Source organism: Eptesicus fuscus, chromosome 18, assembly GCF_027574615.1.
Source record: "Eptesicus fuscus isolate TK198812 chromosome 18, DD_ASM_mEF_20220401, whole genome shotgun sequence".
NCBI classification, from domain to species: Eukaryota; Metazoa; Chordata; class Mammalia; order Chiroptera; family Vespertilionidae; genus Eptesicus; species Eptesicus fuscus.
Window position 1 is genome coordinate 43,076,389 of NC_072490.1, and position 20,094 is coordinate 43,096,482.

The 20,094-nt window shown below is 41.9% G+C and overlaps 1 protein-coding gene across 1 annotated transcript in view; it reads left to right on the forward strand.

Annotated features, from left to right (window-relative positions):
- Window positions 1–20,094, forward strand: part of CACNA2D3 (calcium voltage-gated channel auxiliary subunit alpha2delta 3) — an 827,325-nt gene that overhangs the window by 655,960 nt on the left and 151,271 nt on the right. Inside the window, exons 25-27 of the mRNA XM_054729840.1 lie at window positions 2,892–2,987; window positions 4,514–4,635; window positions 7,179–7,259. Of these exons, the coding sequence (XP_054585815.1) occupies window positions 2,892–2,987; window positions 4,514–4,635; window positions 7,179–7,259 (299 nt within the window). The remainder of the gene's footprint in view (window positions 1–2,891; window positions 2,988–4,513; window positions 4,636–7,178; window positions 7,260–20,094) is intronic.

The following is a 20,094-nucleotide window of genomic DNA, read 5'->3' on the forward strand; positions in this document are numbered from 1 at the left end:
TTTTGTCTTTCCTTCTATATATTCTCTTCTATTGTGTCCATTATTCATTCTGCTCTCATTTCCAGTCATTCATTCATTCATCAAATATTGATGACTATGTTTGTTATATGTCAAGGATGAGGCCAGGTGCTGGTGAATGGAGGTTACTCCATTAAACACGGTCCTTGCCATCATGACACCTGTGGTATATAGTGTGATATATTATTAAGAATTGTGATAACTGTTGAAGAAAAAATAAAGACATGTAGATTGTAATAAGACCTAGAGTAGAGATGGAAGACAGGAAAGGCTTTTCTGAGCAGGTACTAGCTCAAGGGTTAGGGAGCATTCGAGGGAATTAGAACAGTATGTGCACAGGCCCTGAGGTAAGAAAGCACTTGATGCATTTGAGGGATTTAAAGAAGGCCAATAGAAGGTCAGTTGTAACATACCTGGAGATGAGGCTGCAGAGGGTTCAGGTGATTCAGGACCTTGGGAGTCAAGTTAAAGGTTTTGGATTTTATCCTCAGAGTACTGGAAAATCATCGAAGGGATTTAATAAGGGCATGATTAGATTTGTATTTTTTTAAATAATTGGTCATTATTAGAGGATGGAGAGTTTTTTTTTAACATATTTTATTGATTTTTTACAGAGAGGAAGGGAGAGGGATAGAGAGTTAGAAACATCTATGAGAGAGAAACATCGATCAGCTGCCTTCTGCACACCCCCTACTGGGTATGTGCCCGCAACCAAGTTACATGCCCTTGACTGGAATTGTACCTGGGACCCTTGAGTCTGCAGGCTGACGCTCTATCCACTGAGCCAAACCAGTTAGGGCTAGATTTATATTTTTAAAGATCCCTTTACTGCTGTGTGGGGAATAGATGGTAATGGAGTAAGAACAATAGAGGCTCCACAGTATTCCCAGGGATTTGCCACTCAGACAGGGCAGCGGCAGAGGGCACAGGGAGAAGAGGTGTCCAAGTGGCATGCTTCAGAAGTAACGCCCCCAGCACTGGAGGGGAGGGGAGCTGAACTGTCAAGGATCATTCTCAGGTTTATGACATGAGTAACTCAGTGCCACTTCCTAGGACAGGAAACAATGCAGAGCAGGTTTGGGACTGGATTGGCCAGAGTTCATTTCTAGATATTTTAAGATTGCACTGACTAAAAGTCTCCTAAGTGGAGATGTGAAGTAGCTGATTTTTTACATGAGCCTGAAGGCCAAAGAAAGATGGCCATTCTCATTAGATTTGGGGCATTTTGGGAATGATTACGTACATGGGTTGTTCCTGGAAACGTTGGGAGAGCATCAAAGCCCTTCCTGGGATTGCATCCTCTAGTGCAGTGGTTCTCAACCTTTCTAATGCCGCGGCCCTTTAATACAGTTCCTCACGTTGTGGTGACCCCCAACCATGAAATTATTTTTGTTGCTACTTCATAACTGTAATTTTGCTACTGTTAATGAATCGTAATGTAAATATCTGTGTTTTCCGATGGTCTTAGGCTCTACAGCAGCAGTTCTCAACCTGTGGGTCGTGACATTAGAAAGGTTGAGAACCGCTAGCAGGGTCATCTAAGACCATCAGAAAACACAAATATTTACATTACGATTCATAACAGTAGCAAAATTACAGTTATGAAGTAGCAACGAAAATAATTTTATGGTTGGGAGTCACCACAACGTGAGGAACTGTATTAAAGGGTCGCGGCATTAGAAAGGTTGAGAACCACTGCGAGTCTAGTGGATGTGGAAATGTTTCTTTAGGCTTTCCTGAAACTCAAAATCCTGTGCAGAGACTGCTGATTCACTCCTAACACATGCTAAAGATTTCCAAAATGGTAGTTTGCTTTGCAGTCCACATCTGTAACTGATTGGGCAGCCTGGCTCTCCAGTTCCGTATTGGCTACAAGCAGAAACAAATGCATTGTGTTGGTTTTTATTCACCCCTTAAATACTTAAAAGTAGTATTGACCACTTTGGCTACCATCGAAGATCAAGTAACCAAATGATCATATACTGCAGATGACATGGATAAGGCTTCCAATCCAATTGTTACTAGCATCTAGGGCAGGGAAATAAATTCAATAATCAGTATTCTCTTTATACTTTCATTGAAAATAAATGTATGCCTTGGCTGAGAAAACCATTTGGTTTTTTTAAAAGGAGTGTGCATTGCAAATATCCTAAAGAACTTGTTCGAACATAAAAATAAACTTGAAAGTTGAAAAATAAATGTTCAGTGACTTTTCAAATGACTTCTCTTGTTAAGGCCATTCTTCGGGTTCCTATGAATGGCATCCACAGGGCTGTTTGAAGAAGCCATTTCTTTACTCATCTCTTTGGTGCTGGAGGTGAGGATAAGGCCCCCTGCTCCAGTAGAAGTTACAAGTTGGTGCCCCCAGATGGTGTTGAATTTAAGTCCTAGACATTTCCAGGCTGTGGGATGCTGCAGATTTGGTTCAGTGCCTCACTTGCTTATTTTTTGCTAATGACAGATCCCACTAATGGTCTCAGGGCCAAAAACAGACTTTGTAGCATCAATGCAGAAAGCTTGCTTTCAGGACTTGCTTCCTCTCTTTAGAGTTGCTCCCATTCTGAGCCCGCTGTCTCTGACCTTGCACCCAGGAACTTGAGGTAAAGGTGTGCTTATTTAGCTTTGGGGATGCATTTTCTCATGATGCTTTTGTTGTCATGGAGTTCTTAGATTTCTTGCAAGAATTAGGATGAAAACTTTTATAACTGATGAGAGTTTGCATCCTGTGCTGGTATGTACATTTCTATAATTTCTTTTCCAATTTCAGGTTGTGAAAGTGCTAGTTCATAAAAGGTTCCATGAGTCTTAAAATGCAAAGGCGATTATCTGTTTACCATCCGGAAGGACCCCTGACCCCTGCTGCTCTGTTTCAGGAATTCTGACAAGGGCGTGGAGGTCGCCTTCCTTGGCACTCGCACCGGACTCTCGAGGATCAACCTGTTTGTTGGGGCTGAGCAGCTCACCAATCAGTAAGTCGGGTGGGCGGGGGCGGGGGGGGGTCCTCTGTGGGGCCCAGAGAGATAGAGATACTGAGGCAGGAAGTTCAAAGGGAAGCTTATTTAATTTCTTGATCCCACCACTGTTGAAGTGAAATTCAGGCCACCCCAGGCCTGTTGATACTTTGCCTCTCTGTTCCACCACGGGGGCCCCAGCATGTGTATTCACCTGCCCATTGGCCCTTCCATAACCCTTTGTTCCTCAGGCTTCTTGGCTTCTGTCCACCATCCTGGCGCCCTCTCCCACCCTGGTGAGTCATTTAGGAACTCTGGACGTGGTGTGGCTGCTGGGGGGCAGCCAGAGGGAGGACCGCTCATCCCTGACAAGTGGCTTCGGGGAGCTCAACTGTTCCGCACGCAGCTCTGCAGAGGAATTCCTGTTCGTCCCTGTCTGTCCGGGAATCAGTGCCCATTTGTTTGTGTGCATTTTGAGAGACCTCTGTGTGTCTGCACTGAGCCCCACGCCAGGAGTAGGCAGGCTGGTGTCACTCGGTTGGACCATGTTTCCTTGCGCTTCCAAAGAGACCCAGATGGACAGTGTGTAGGGCTTGCCGAACCCAGGACCCAGATTCTCTAACATCGCTGCTCAGTCCTGTGTCTCCAGAGAGCCATGGGCCCTTAACTCTTCAAACTGGTGTTTGTCCAGAACTAGTGTGGACCTGGTATTCCTGAGGCCATTAATAAGTTTGCTCCATTTCTTTTCTCTGAAGCAAGAGACCTTATTAGGCCAGAGACAAACGGAGCCTGTGATTCAGAAAGTTTGCAAAGTGCATGTGTGGGTGTTCAGAGGTTCCCGGAGAACCTCACACCGCTGATGACTTCATGAAACCAAGTCTGCTGTGTGGCAGGTCCATCAGTTTGTAGACGTTTTGTGGACCTGCTTCTAATTCCTGTTCAAGGACTCTCATCCCCAACATCTCAAGTTTGTCACTTAGGAAGTTGACTATAGTTGTGACTTGATTTTTTCTAAACCCTCTTTTGCCCTTTACCCTTGAACAGTATTTTTGCAGAGGGCAAGTTCCTAGGAAGAAATAGGAGTGTCCAGATGTATACCCTTTAGGACCCAGAGAGGCAAAGGGGGACATAGGGTAGACTGTCTAATGCTCAGAGAGGAAGGCTGATGTTTGTTTTGAGATGAAAACAAACAAGAAAATAACAACCACCAAATGTGGCACCTTGCCAGTCTGTTACCTCTGCTATCACGACAGTTGAAAGACGACCACGCGAGCTCAGAACTGCTGGGATGCGCAGCTGGCTGTCTCCCTCATTCCCTTCACTCTGTGCATCTGAAAAACTGGGGTAATGATCTCCCTGAGTTATTGTGAGGGCCAAAAAATTACAGATTAAAGCTGCTTTGGGAAGCTAGAAATACCTACAATTATGAGTTCTGTTCTCAGTGGCCAATGCTCTTCTTATCCAACAAAGGCTGTTGGGATGCACCCGTGTCCGGCTTCTCCTTGCTGAGTGGGCATGCTCTTCTTACTCCTTTCCATTTCAAGGGACTTCCTGAAAGCTGGGGACAAGGAGAACATCTTTAATGCAGACCATTTCCCTCTCTGGTACCGAAGAGCTGCCGAGCAGATTCCGGGGAGCTTCGTCTACTCCATCCCCTTCAGCACAGGTGGGTGTCCTTGTGGGAGGCCTGGGCGTTGCCAGCAGAGTATGGGGGATCGGCCTGCATGCTGAGCAGAGCCAAGGTCAGCCTTGGGAGCCAACGCTGTCAGCCCAGTGCTGAAGCAGTGACCTGTTCTATATGTGCAACAGCCCCAAATAAAATAAAATAGAAATGAAGCTTTTTTTTTTTTTTTGGCTTAACCAGGTTTCAAAAGCAGGGTTGTTATTTTGTACCATGTGGAATTTGAATGCAAACTTCTCAATAGATTTTGTTTAATGCAGTCATGGCCCTACTTCGAGAAGTTTGGGCAGGCATAGCATCCTTTGTCAAAACCTTCAGCAAGTCACATCACTCTGGAGGCCCATGTTCCCCAGGAGAAGGGCCCTGATTTAAGTGGACGTGCAGGAGTAAAGATGCAGACTTAGCACAGCCTCAACCCTCCTGACAGAGGCTGCCGTGGCCATTGCGGGGCATGTAGCCAATGATTTTTCCAGTCCTAGGATTTAATGATGAAAAAAAAAAAGAGATAAGGTCACCAAAAAAGGACTGCACACTGTCTTATTTCAACCAGCTTAGAAGCAAGCCAACCCAGAAATCTCTCCAATTGTCCTTGGCGTGTTCTTGTCTCATGCATGCAGTAGTGTGAGTGCAAGGCTCGGTGCATCATAGAAACGTCAGCGATGAATGTGAGCCAGCTCCGTGAACTTGGACGTTTCTGGACATTCAGTCGGTACTTATGTTTTATATCAGGGCCTCTGTATAAACCTCATACAAGTGTGCCTAAGTCAGCCCCAGAGGAGGCTCTGTAATGCTTAGTGTCAAAGCCCCTCATTTCCATGAATGAAAACACCTCAGAAAAAGTTCTCTCGAAGCCTGCATAAGACATGTTGACAGGAGTTGTCTAATAATTAGTTGAATGGACTCAGTAAAAAAAGGGTCCCTCATTAATGAAGATATTGAAGAAAAGGTGAAAATTTATTATAGAAACTACCTTGCTGGGTGGGATATGCAACAAGACTATCCATTAGGTTCCATTTGAACTGAGATTCTTGGAGTCTGGGCTCCTTTGCTGACAGGCCTGTGTTAGCCACACCCATACACATGTGTGTTCTCAAACATAAGCTTCCAGATGGGCCAGAGCTCTCTCTTTTTGTTATCAGCATCACACTTTATTGCTGAAAATATCAACTAAGACCGTGGATGCTCTCATTCTGCTGCACACCTACCAATATTGTCTCCTTTTATCATGCAGTCTCATAAAACTTTCTTTTTTATGGTCCTATCAAGAAAAAAACCCACAGAATTTAGCTTCCTAGATAATCTGGACTGGAATCTCCAAGTTATTCTTTGTGACAAAGTAGCTTTTGCCCAAAGCTGGACAGAGAGGAGCTGTGGGAGATGTGAGCATCCCCCGAAAGAGTGTGTGTGTGTGTGTGTGTGTGTGTGTGTGTGTGTGTGTGTGTGTGAGAGAGAGAGAGAGAGAGAGAGAGAGAGAGAGAGAGAGAGAGCCTCTCATTTCAGTTTGCTTGGTTATTATTCCTACAAAGAATTCTGATTAATGAGGGCTGTTGCTTAGTTGCCTTTGGCAGGTGGGGTTTTCACTGAACTTTCAATGAATTCATAAATGCAAAGGGATTTATTTACCTTTTTCCTGGTGAAGTTCTGGATGACACAATATCCTCGGAGATGTCGCGGCCCCTTTAGATTCGGGAAAATGTTAAGCATGACCAGTGTTGCAGTGGAGCTCCTCTCGTGTTCTGACTGTGTGTTGAAGACCTGCGGACACTGGGGAGGAAGCTGGTTCTCATTACAGCTGAGACTTGGGCCAGGAGAAATTCTCCATTGCTTTGGTCACAGGGGTGTTCAAATTCAGGTCTGCCTTCTCCCTGTTTCCCGAGTCAGTCGATTCCATTTAGCTGACATTCATTGAACGCCTTTTATAAGGCAGGAACTGGCGAGGACTGTGGGCTCAGCATCTTTTACTCCGTGGGCTTGAACCATTGTGAGTGATTGAAAATCTCTTCATACCGATGCCTTACTGTTACCCCAGTCAGAAGACTTTGGAGTCAGGATTGTATTCCAGCTCTATCCCTGTGTAGAATGGTTTTGCTCAGAAAAAGTTGGACTTACAGTTAGAATATTATAAGTCAGTCAAGTTGCAGCCAATAAATCAGATCTAAAATCCTCAACTCGAAAAATAATTTTAAAACTTCATCTCATGCCGCTCTCTGTGGCTATATTCAGAAACATAGTATAAATATGATTACCGATGCAAGTAAACACTGCAATTAGTAACCACAAATTAGAGAAAACGTGGCCCCTCCACGGTGGTCAGTCATCCCACTTGCAGGTGGTCAGGACTCACTTGGCGTTGATGCCTCCTATGGGGCGGACTGGCTGCCCAGCACCTGCGCAGGGAGCAGGCCAGCTCTGGGCTCTGGGACACCAGCCCCAGCACCATCTGCAGCATCGGTGACTGGGAGCCAGTACGATGACTCTCTTAACATGTGCACTATAACTCCCTCCATTTCTGGCTTTTCTTCTTGCAGGAACAGTCAACAAAAGCAATGTGGTGACAGCGAGTACCTCCATCCAGCTCCTGGATGAGCGGAAATCCCCCGTGGTGGCAGGTAAGCAGTGGATTTTAATGAATGAATATAGAGCAAGTGAAGCATCCACTTATCTCGCCACTCAACTACTTCTGTGTGACAGAAAGTTGGTTTTCAAAGGAAAAACAATTTTAACTCACTCCCCTTTCAGCCTGGTGTCATCTCCTCCAACCCAGGGTTCTGACAGCTGGTTATATTTGATGTGAACACAGGACTTGTAATCATAAACCCCAAGACATTGTTGGCTGTGCGGAGGCTTTCCCGGCAGTAGGTCGCATGTGCATTTAAAGTAAGCGCACTTCCACATCCTTAGGATCACAGTGGGCATACGAGGAGATTGTGGGTTTGTTTTCGGCAAATACAAGCCAAAATGTGCCCTTCTCCAGTGAGCCTGAGATTTCATCACCCTAATCCCCTGGAGGAATTAGAGTTAAATGTATCTGCAGGTGCTGGGTTTGAAAAAGCCAAAACATTTTATGATTGAGAGTCTTAAATTGTCACACACAAAAAAAAAAAAGGAAAAGAAAAAGAAAGAAAGAAACAAAAAACAACGCTGTCTCTGGCTTTTCCCATCTCTCTCGCTCTCAGGAGTGTCAGTATGGCTGGCTGTGGGCTTTCCACAAGCCCTCCTTGGAGGACAGCTGCTGAGAAAAATGGCACATCATCTATTTTTGATAAATCATTGTTGAATCCATCGGTTGATGGATGGGTGATACCTTCTAAGCATCATCCTGATATTGTCTAGATATACCAAAGGGAGTCAATAGTTTGTATGGAGGGTGACTTTGAACATCAACTTCTGTGTCTTCCCAAAGGGTTGTGGGAAGGACTGCAAATAGAGCAGGCATGTTTGAAGTGGTTGTTCTTTGGCTGGGAAACACTGGGTTTTCTCCCCCCACTGTATTTCTGACTTAGCCTATGCATATGTCATGATTATATCAGCAGGCATTGAAAGATTTGGAAACAGTTGCCCTGGATGTTTATGGGTTGTTGGGCATAGCGAGGAAGACAGTCTTATGTATCTGACCTGTAGCTCATCTCAAACAAGGCAGACCTGTAACTAATCAGCCAGGAGATAAGGACTCTGAGGATTCACGGCTGCTGTCTTCAAAATTTGTCACTTAGTGTCTCATGTTCCTTGAGGAAAGTAGGAGATAGGATCATTATTTTAACTCAGCAAGATTTATTTGTGCTTAAAGGAGGTCAGACTTGCCAACCTCCAGGCCGACCCAGCCAGCTAGGGTGCCTTATCTCCCGCAGCTGGTGCCACATGCAACACCTGTCGGTGACATGGTCTGACCTAGGTTGTCTGTCTATTTGTCTGAAATTTCTTTTAAAAATCGTTTCCTTGGGTTTCTCACTCAGTCATCACGAAGAATGCTCTGTGTTGACCCTAAGGTGACTGTACCCATCCAAGCCACTTCTGTCCAAGTTCGTAAACTATGCCCAAAAGTTTCTAAATATCTTGCATTTCCTAAATGTCTGTTTGGCTGAGTAAGGATGAAACACGGACTCAGCCTGGGCATTGCACATGCAGTCTGGAGAAGAACGTGACTTCTCTAGAGGGTTTGCTGATCTGCTGTTGAGATTTACACCTTGGCCAGAGGCCACAGGCAGGGTTGGCCCACCTTGAGTGGGTGGAAAAGACATCCTCCTGCTTATTGCTACGCAGTAAGTGTCAACTGAGCAAAAGATAAGTGTCCCCATTTTCAAAAGATAATTCCAGAACAAGATAAAGACACAAGGTTATCTGAGGAACTGTGTTTAGTTCTTACCTTTTAAAACTGGTGATTATTAATCTTCCTTCTTATAGTGTGTTTGGTAAACATAAGATAAAACAGATTTGCTCGGTTTGATCTTGAAGGCTGCCACGGATGCAGCACCAAGAAGGCAATGACCTCAGGAGGACCTTTCTGTCTCCACAGGCAGAGGGGCCCCTCCAGCACACCCCCAAGTTTCACGGACTCTGACTCACCCATCATGTCACTGTGTGATTAGGTTCCGTAACTTTCTTCTGCGTGATTTCCTCAAATTAAGTAGACATTGTTTACCACTCTAAAAATAAAAAGGGCCATTTTAATTGGGGAAGAAGCCTTGTTTTGGCAGGTGAGCGTGGCATCTGTGAGCCGGCTTATCCCCCACCAGCGGATGGGATACAGCCAACTGGCAGTAATCTGTGGTTTCCATGAAACCCTTGCTTTAAATTGAAATTTATCTGAAAAGGAAGGTGAACAATTTTGCAAATAATTATCAAGGACTCCTTTGAAAGGCCTGCATGGCTCCCATGCCCCATTGGGCATTCTCGTGCGCGCCGGCTACATGTGTCTATTTGGAGTAGAAAGAGATTCTTGTTTTGTTTTGTTTTATTCTCTTTTTTCTTTTTTTCTTGTTTTCATTTTTAAACAAAAACATTTAGATACTCATCTGTCAATGACATCTTTGAAGAAAAGGCAGTCAAACCGGGCCGGATTCCATTTCTATGTCAGCCCCGGTGCATAAATGGGCTCCATCCATCTTCTTGGCCTATGACATTGCTTACAGTCCTTCTCTTGAGGAATCTGCCAGCTCCCCAGCTGCCACTAGTATGCTGAATTCTCTTAATTGCTTTCCCACTGCAAAGGGAGATGTGGTCGGACTTTCGCTTTGACCTACCAAGTCTCTCTGGCCCGGGAACCTTTGGTATGTGTCAGGCCTCTAACCCATTTTTCTATTATTCCTGAATGATTATAAGCTGGATAGAGCTTATAATTCCTATAAGGTCCACATGGATTTGTTATTCACTCTATAACTTAATAAATGTTCGGTCTTGGGTCTCTGAAGTTCAATCTAAAATAAGATCGAGATCATTACCTTGCTCACCTTACTCTGGGTTGACTTGGGGATAAAATGAGAAACTGAACAAGGAAATACCTGACTATGAAGATGTATACAAATGTAAGGATTTGGGATAACCCATTTTTATCTCTATGTCCACAGCATATCTATTGATTCATTGATTTATTCAATAAATATTTTTGGAATTCTTGCTTTTACCAGGCACTCTAGATATAAATAAATAATAACCAGGCCCCATAAATGACATACCCTTCTTTGCCCCAGAGACTAAAATACGTTATCTTTATAAGCCATGTCTAAACAGGGCAAATTAATTGAAAAGCTAACCAATGATCTAGAAGGTCGTAGAGGTCAAAGACTTTGTTCTTTTTATCATGTGGCCCTCGCTGCATAACCCAATGGTATCTGAAGCATAGCAGACCAATCCTTGGTAGGAAGTCTATAGATTGAATTGAGCCTATAGCAACTGTTCTGCTCTTACTTAGTTATTATGACTTGAGTTCCATAAATTACCTAGATAATGGCATTAATTCTCCACTTCACTCTCAATGGAGAGACTGGGCCCTAGTGACTAACAGTCATAGGCTCTGCTTCCTCCATGCTCAGATGGAAATGACCTGGAGAAAAAAGGAAATGTGCAGGGGTGGGGATTGGGGGGTGGGGAGAACTGAGCCAGGTTGGAGGTCTGACTGTGCAGGGAACTGCCTCCCCTTCCCGAAGTGCTTGTCTGGCCTCGCTATTCTCCTTCTAGACCTTCCTTTTGACAAATGCAACATATCCAGTCTTAGTCTTTGTTATCAGATTGCTGGATTTTTAAAATAATAGATAATGAATGTCTAATTATTTGCAGTTGCTTTACAATGTAAATTTTAACACATCAGAATCTCAAATCTCTTCTAAAAATGTTCCAGTTTGATTTCTTAAACAAATTGTAAACTCTCCAAAGGTAAGGACTGACCCCATCATCTTGTAACTCACAGTGCTAAGTACAAGGGCCCATGTGTGGTGGATTTGTCAGAAACATTGGCTGAAAAAATGACTCCGGAAGAGGGGACTCATTTTTACCTGCTGTATGTAGGCACATAAGCTTGTGACATTTACTCTCCAGCCAGTGGAGCAGAGCCCAGGACTATTAGTCACTGGGGCCCAGTCTTTCCATTGAGAGTGGAGAATTAATACCATTATCTGAGTAATTTATGGAACTCAAGTCATAATAACCAAGAAAGGCACTCAGCAGTCAAAACACCAATCCTCATCATGGTGATGTGCGACAGACCAACCTGGGTATTTTAAGGAATTAAAAAAACCACAAAACTGTTTATTATTAATGGCAGTTGTGTTAACCCAGAAGTTACCTCTGCATTAGCAGATGTCTTTTCTGAGGTCCAAGCATAAAACATGATGCTTAAAACAGCTTATCTCATTAGCATCAGAAAGATATCATAGTATTAGAGGCATTCGTTTTTTACTGAAAATTTTAAAAACAGATTTATTGAGATGTAATTTGCATGCCACCTCTTTACCTGTTTTAAGTATAAAATTCAATGGAGTGAGGGTGATGTTTCTGACCTGCCAGTCTGTTCCTTTGCAAGGAATACAGACCACATTACATATACTAATTCACTCATTGGGGGAAATTTGAAAAAGTGAGTTATGTGGTCTCATTTGCATAATTCTAGGCAGTGTGATAAAGAGAAATGCTTGGTGATAGGACAAAAGATTCCATTTTAACCAGCTAAATAGGAAAGAGATTGATTAACATCACTGACAATTAGCTATTGTCAGCTATGACTTATTTAAATTGACTGTACTAATATGGACCCTTATTTAGAACTGGATGAATAGTACTGGCAAAATGGTATAGGCAAACATTCAGCTTGACACCATTTCTTTGGTGGGGTTTTACATATTTGGTATATACAAGTTAATTAGTATGTTAGGATCATGTATCCAGTCTGCATGGATAAACCTCTACTAGTACTTTGTTAGGTCTGAGCAAAGGGAGTCTTCTGTCTTGGCAGAATTTAATACTTACCGATGAAACCAGTAGTTCTTAACCAGGAGCAATTTTGCCCTGCGGGAGACATTTGACAACATCTAGACACATTTTTTATTGTTCCAACTGGTTAGGAAGGATGCTACTGGCATCTAGTGGGTAGAGGTCATGAGTGCTGCTGAGCATCCTACAAGGCACAGGACAGCCACCCACAACACAGAAGTATCTCATCCAAAGTGTCAGTAGGTGCAAGATTGAGAAATGCTGTATTGATGGACAGGCAAACTCCAATTCTTGCCTTCATATTCAGTGGTTTCCTTTATAGGCTCATTTACAGAAAGATCTTGTTTCATTTCTTCATTTTATAATTCAATCATTCAGTAAATACACATCTAGCACCTACTGTGAACCTGGTGTTGGGGATACACCTATGAACAAGCACCCTAGGGAACACTGTGGACTTGGGGGGGGGGGGGCTGTTGGTTATACAATGAGAGGGCACTATTGCCATCCCATTTCCAGAGGCTGGGGTGACAGCTGTCCCAAGAACTATGCCACCCAAATGCTGCAACACTGAGCGAGACCCAGGGCTGCCAATGGAGAGCTTCCATTTGTGTGGGATATGGATAAATATTGCATGAATGGAGGAAGGGAGAGAAAGGGAATTTCCGATAATGGTAAAACCTCTATAAAAAACAAATCAGGGTAAAGAGATGAAGTGTGGTCGGCAGTGGCAAAGGCACATTCATGCATACCTGTGTCTGGGTGTGTGGCAGAGACAATGTCCCTCCAGATTATGGGTAGGGGCTCAGGGAAGGCATCGTAAGGAGGTGACATGAGCAGAGTCCTGAAATGATGAGATGGAGCCTTTATGCAAAGATCTGTGGGAAGAGCATTCCAGGCAGAGGGAACAGACTTCTCCAAGAATCTTGAATAAGATCCTTCATACATGTCATGTCTGTGTTCCAGGTGGGTACTCTGAGACACAAATGAGTCTCTCAGGTTTGGGGGCTACTTACTAGGATCTAAAAGCAGGACTGACGGGCAGATGGCAGGTGACCTGGTTAGGTGGGGAACACAAGGCAAATCTTTGCTCTAAATGTCAACTATGAGATGGGGGTTTTATGTATTTGGCATTTGTTTTATTAAGCTAAGAAATGGGTGCAATGTAGGGGCAGAAGGAGGTCTAAGCCAGTAGGATTGACAACAGCAATCTTCATAGACCTGGATGAGTGATGCAGCTCCCAGTTATGCAGTATTACAAGTCTGTAGCTAGAATTTGAGTTCGAGTTGACCATGTAGATCTGCTGCTCTGCACACCACCATAGCCAGTGACAGGAGCACGGTGAGGATTATTGCTCCAGGAATAGAAATAGTCCAGAGCGCTGAGAAACTGGATCCTCCATGCACCCTCTCCAGGGCACTCACTCCCAAGAGTCACTATCCTTTTATAATCATGAGTCAAAGCCCCAACAAGCCCTTCCCCGAAAAATCAAGCAGCAGAATTTTAGGGTAACAGTTCCTCATACCTGCCTTGTGTGTTCTGTATAGGCAAGTTAAGACCCTTCTTCTTGAGGTCATGGTGAGATTTGAACATTAAAACCACTGGGAACCGAGGATTTAGAAGTGACACAGGGCCATTGCTCCCTCTTGTTCTGGGCCTGAATTCAAGTTTGAAAAATGAGGTTGATTGTGCTTTGTTTGGATTTCTAACAGCCTGGTATTAAAGATGGATATTTGTTTCATGATTAACCAATAATGGGATATTTCTTACACTCAGATTTGGTCTGGATTTAGGGAGCCCCTGGGGTTCCTGGTGAGAGATATAAATGATCATTATATAAATAAAATTGTTATACATATGAAGTACTTGGTAAATGCTCCTAGTTGAGTGCTCAATAATGGTTAGTTGATTTTGTAAATAACATTTTATTGAAAGAAAGTCATGCCTGCATTGTCTATAGACACCTTCCTGCTGAAATGGCAGAGCTGGGTAGTTGAATAGAAACTATGTGGACTCCAAAGCCAAAAATATTTGGTACCTGGCCCTTTACAGCAAAGAGTTTGCCAATCCTGCTTTAGATGAAAATACATAACAGTCCATAAAAACATAAAACGCCGACGTGTTTGCTTCTTTCACCATCTTTTTCTCTTACAAAGTGAAGTGGATGTTTTAATCAGAGGCCGTATAAGTAGATGTTGAAGACAGAGCTTCATGTATCAGATGCTGTCCATCAGTGGTGCCTACTGTTTTTGTGTATGTGGTTACACAGAAATCCCAATCTAAGATCCTGAGCTTTCTAAAAATACATGCTCTCATTGTCAGTCAAGACAGTGATTTACTTAATCTTCCCTCCAGTTTATAAACCTCTGAACAGTATAATCAGCATAATGCTCGGTAGAACATTGGAAATGCCCTCACATGCTTTAGTGGAAAACAGCTTCTGGGATTTTCTTTTTTTTTTTTTCTAACATGGCTCATGAGAGATTTGGGGGCTGATTTAGCAGCCTCTATCCAGGCAAATCTCCTGGTGACCTTGTTGGGATTTTGATCTCAGTTACGATTGGAGTATATGTGACTCATGCTAAGTGAAAGGCCATAAAGGATAAGTGAGCTGGCGTGCATTTCCCTCCTGGGAAGGAGGGACAGCATGAGCAGAGTCTGCACCAGGAGCATAAACGCGTTGACAGTCTGTGCGTAGATTCCCTTGCTCACAGAAATGCTCTGGTCCATCTGTGCTGGGAGAGGGACAGCTGATCAAAGGCTTTCTATTCCCATGGCCTCCCTAAGTTTGCATTCACCGAGAACCCCTGGGTTCTCCTCTGGGTGAAATGATCTGCGTGAGGTCAGGATTAGTGTCTGCATGTCATTCCTACTTCAAGGTCAAATTAAATGTGACCAGGCTCAGGCAGATTGGAGTGTACAGTTGTCTTTGAAAATGAAAAGAAATTTCAGAATGAAAATGTAGTGCGTGGTCATTTTATATGCTTTTACTTTATTAGCTTTCTTCCTCCATCTCCCAGATGTTTTGCAGATATATCCAGGTTTTTAAGCCAGAATTATTTTTTTATCATGTTAATTTGTATTATGTATTTGTCACTCTTTTATGCTAAATGCCTTTTCCTTTTCCTGTTTCCCATTCTCTCTGGAACCCGCTCCAATCAGGTTTCATCCACAGTGAAACGTTTCTCGTCACAGGTAACAATAGCTTCCACATAACTGAATCCAAAATTGAACTTCATATGTTTGTTTTTCTTGGCCTGTCAGCAGCTCTTGGCCATGTTGGCCATGTTCTCCTTGAGGTATTGCCTACCTGGCTGCTTACCTCTCCTACATCTCCTTTGCTGGTTCCTCATCTCCCTAATTGTTAATGCTTGAGGGCCCATTCATGGCATTTAAATGACAAGCCAGAGCTCTCTCACTTGCCTCTTTTTTGACTACTCAACAGCTTCACTCCTTCTCAGATAGGCCTATGAAAAGCAATAGAGTCCAAGCTGAAGTCCCAGTTCCACTTCTACCCTCACCTCTGCTCTTCCTCTGCAGTCTTGCTGATCTAGTTATCTAGTCATTCATAAGTCCACAGACCTCGGAGTCATTTTTTAACATTTATTTGGGTAACATTGAATATGCTCAAAAGTAGACAGAAACAGAAAAAGAAACTCCATGTGTCTTTACCCAGTTCCAGAAGCTATCAACCTTGTATCCATTATGCCCTTCAAACCCCAGTATACTTCCACACCCCCCATATTAGTTTAAATCAAATCTTGGTCATTAAGTCATTCATCCATAAACATCCCAGTATACATATTTAAAGGATAAGAACTTCTTTGTGTTTTAATATAGCAATACCATTACCACACCTAAAATAATAATTTCTAATTACCTATTACTTAGTCAGTGTTTAAATTTATAATTGTCCCAAGAATATCATTGTCCAGTGTTTCACTCTTTGTTTACATCAGTACATTAAAGTCATTCTTGACTCTTCCCTTTTGCTCCTACCCACAACCAAACTGTAAATCTCATTGTTTCTTTCTTCAAATTTTGTGCAGAATCTGACCATTTCTCGGTACCTCTGATACTACTCTGCTGGGCTAGTTCACCCTTATCTCTCCCCTGAATTGTTTCAGTGGCCTTCCAACTTGTTCCCCTTCCTTCTCCCACCTCTGGCCCCTTCAGTCTATTCTTCATTACTTATCTTTTAATACAATTGCTGTGGCTATTGTATTACAAGATAAGTAATATCACGTCACTCCTCTGTTCAAAACTCTTTTGACTTCCCAATTTACCCAGAGTTAAAAGCAAAAATTCTCACAATGGTTCATGTATTAGTTAATTGTTGCTGTCAAACAAATTATTTCAACACTTTACAACCTTACAACTACAAACACTTGCTGTCTTACAGTTATTGTGAGTCAGGAATCTAGGTGAAACATGAGGTCAGGGAAGCTGTATCCTGCAGTTCAGGGTCTCTCACAAAGGCTGCAATAGAAGTGTTGCTGGGGGCTGTGGTCTCATCTGAAGGCTTAACAAGCAGAGAAAATGCTTCCACATTCACTTATGAGATCATCAGCAGGATTCAGTTCCTCCTGGGTTGTTAGACTGAGGGTCTTAGTTCCTTGCTGTTGTTGGCCAGAGGCCTCCCTTACTGCTCTGCCACATGGATGTCTCCACAGGGAAGTTCACAGTGTGTTAGTTGACTTCCATCAGAGCAAACAAGAGAGTGTGAGCAGGATGGAAGCCAAAATATGTTGTAATATAATCTTGGAAGTAATATCCTATCATGTTTGCCATATTCCATTTTAAGATATCATAGCTTAACTTTCATTAAAAAAGAAAAAGAAACAGAGACACATAGATGATAATATCTATTAGCAACTTAAAGAACAAGAATTAGAACCATAAACTTTTGCTTTCCAATTTTTCCGCTATCCTTTTTTACATCAATAGAACTTAGAAAATCTTTAAATGTGAATATCAAGATTGAGGAATCACAGATAATTCAAAGATTATAATATACTGGATCAATTATAGATTCACTTTCAATAAAGGTCTTTTACTTTAATTTTGATAACAAAATACTTATTGATGAAATGGACCATGAAAAAAATTTTATTAGTAGAGGCATTTTCCCCTCAAGTTCACTAGATGGTGTATTAATCAGGATGGAAAACATTAGCATGCAGTAACAAAGATCCCTAAAGTCTGGAACTTAATACAATGAAAACTTATCTCTTGCTTTCAAAAAGCACATTTACAGGTATAGGTGACTCTCATAGGTAGTTAGCCTATACCTACAGATGTTAACTCTATATTCTAGGCTCCTTATTCTAGCAATTAAATGCTTCTACCCTGAAATGACACAAATCACTTCATTTATATTTCCTTGGCAAAAGAAAAAAAGAAGAGGTGATTAAACCAGGGCATGGATACCAGGAAATGGGAATCATTGAATGTCATCTCTAACCTCAGCTCCTTCCACTTCTGCCCTTGTCCATTCAACCACAGCCATAGCTTTTGAAACACACTAAGCTTGCTTCTATCTCAGGGCCTTTGCACCTGCTATGCCTTCTCCCTGGGACAATTTTCCTCCAGATATCTTCATCACTTGCTTCATCATTTTTCCAAGGTATCTGCTCAAATAGTTTTCTCCATAAATAAAGTGGAAACATTTCCTTTCACATATCTCCAGAACTCGCTACCCCTCACACCTGTTTTTTCACCATCTGATATATTTTTAATTTCTTAAAGTTCTTCCTCTGCAAGATGCTAAGTTCCATGGGGAATATACTTTATATTTCTTGTTCTCTTCTTCATCATTGGTACTAGAAAATGGCCTGGCATGCAACAGGTGCTCCGAAATTTGTTAAAGTGTTGACTTTGCATTGTTTGGTAGCCAAATAGCAAAGCCATTGAGACTTCACTCTGACTTTAACTGTTTGGGTTTGTTTTTTTGTTTTTTTTTTTTGTGATCATCACTGGCATGTTAATGGCATGACTTCCACCTTTTTAAGTTCTTCTCATTCTCTTCCTCCTCTACCATTTCCTCTTGATTTCTATAATTCATTTCTTGATTAATTAAAGTATATCTGGATTTATTTTTGTTCAAAAGCAATGTGTAGATATTGTGCTTCCTGAGCCCTTGCATATCTGAGAATTGCAATCTCAGTTTGGTGCCTGTTTTGTTTTTATTAGTTAAGTTCCTAGACTTTAGAGTTTTTAATTTGTTCTTTAAATTTGAAATTTTTACCAGAATCTATTTGGTTCATTTATTTCTTTTTCTCTGATTTGGGCTGATTGAGACTTACGAGCACCACACACTAACCTAGACTAACTTTTAATATTTTTTCATTAGTCTTTCTTATATGAGCTTTCATTGATCTATGTAACTTGAGTTTTTCTTTAGCTCATGAAAATACCTTCACAGATTTTTTTTCCCTTCTGTTACACATGTTCTAATCTGTTTATTGAGAAAACCAGTTATTCATATATTGGTTCTTTATGATTGCCCCTTCGTTTCTATCATCTATTTTTTTCATCTCTTTCTTTTCTTCTGTATTCTGGGAGTGGGTATTCCATAGTATGTATTCTGCGTCACTGATTCAATGTATTGCAGGGTTTCTTTCGTACCTCTGATGATGATGACTGTGGTATATGTTATTCATTTACCATTTATTTTTATATTTGTATTTTGCACATTATTTACTATCATTAGTCATCATTATTTTAATATTTATTATTATTTTATGGTTGTCTGAAATTATTTATTTCTTCATTCCCTGTAGGGCAGTGGTTCTCAACTTTTCTAATGCCGCAACCCTTTAATACAGTTCCTCATGTTGTGGTGACCCCAAACCATAAAATTATTTTCGTTGCCACTTCATAACTGTAATTTTGCTACTGTTAATGAATCGTAATGTAAATATCTGTGTTTTCCAATGGTCTTAGGTGACCTTGCTAGCAGTTCCCAACCTGTAGGTCACGACCCACAGGTTGAGAGCCGCTGCTGTAGAGCAACCCTGCTAACGGTTCTCAACCTGTGGGTCGTGACCCACATTTTGAGATCCACTAGCAGGGTCGCCTAAGACCATCAGAAAACACAGATATTTACATTACGATTCATTAACAGTAGCAAAAATACAGTTATGAAGTGGCAACGAAAATAATTTTATGTTTGGGGGTCACCACAACATGAGGAACTGTATTAAAGGGTCGCGGCATTAGAAAGGTTGAGAACCACTGCTGTAGGGGATCGCATATACTTGCCCATTGCCCCATCCCTTGCAGTACCTTCTTACTGGAGCTGTGTGCTCTGTGCCTCATCACCTCTGAACTTAGCCATATGACATGATTTTGTCAATGGAATGTGCATTGGAAATGAAAAAAACTTTAAAATTTGCATTGTAATATATTTTAAAATAGATCTTTCATGTTTCTTATGCATATTAAGGGCAATGTTGCCTTTCTTCCTTTATTTTTTCTTAAGTATCTTTTAGTATACTTAAGTACCTTAAGTATCCTAATTTTAACCATCATTAAAATATGGGTGTTTGCCAATGAACAGGGTAAATGGCTTTCCCTCAAGAGTCCTTCTTGTTGGCTTTAGAGTCCCTCTTGGAGACTCAGATGGAAGGCTAATTGATATACACAGCCCCTATACAAATGCCCAGTGTCTACAAGTCTTCCCTTTAGTGTGGAATTGTAGGATTGGTAAGGGATTCCCCTCTTGCTGCTTGGTGGTCTGACTGCTTAACCTAGATAAACCAAAGTAGTCTGTAGTTTTCATTCCTTGTAAACAACAGTTGATAAAAACTATAGTCTCTAGTTTGTATGTATCTTATTGTCCCCCCTTCTTTTTTTCATATTATTACATGCTACATTGTAGAGACATGAATCTCTAGTGGATGAAGACAGCAAGGTCTTGGTGGCAGATGTGGTGGCAGTTAAATGTCCTTGCATGCTCTACATGTAGGAGGAATGGTCTCCCTCTGGTTTTGAAGCCATGTCTCAGAGGAAGGAATAGC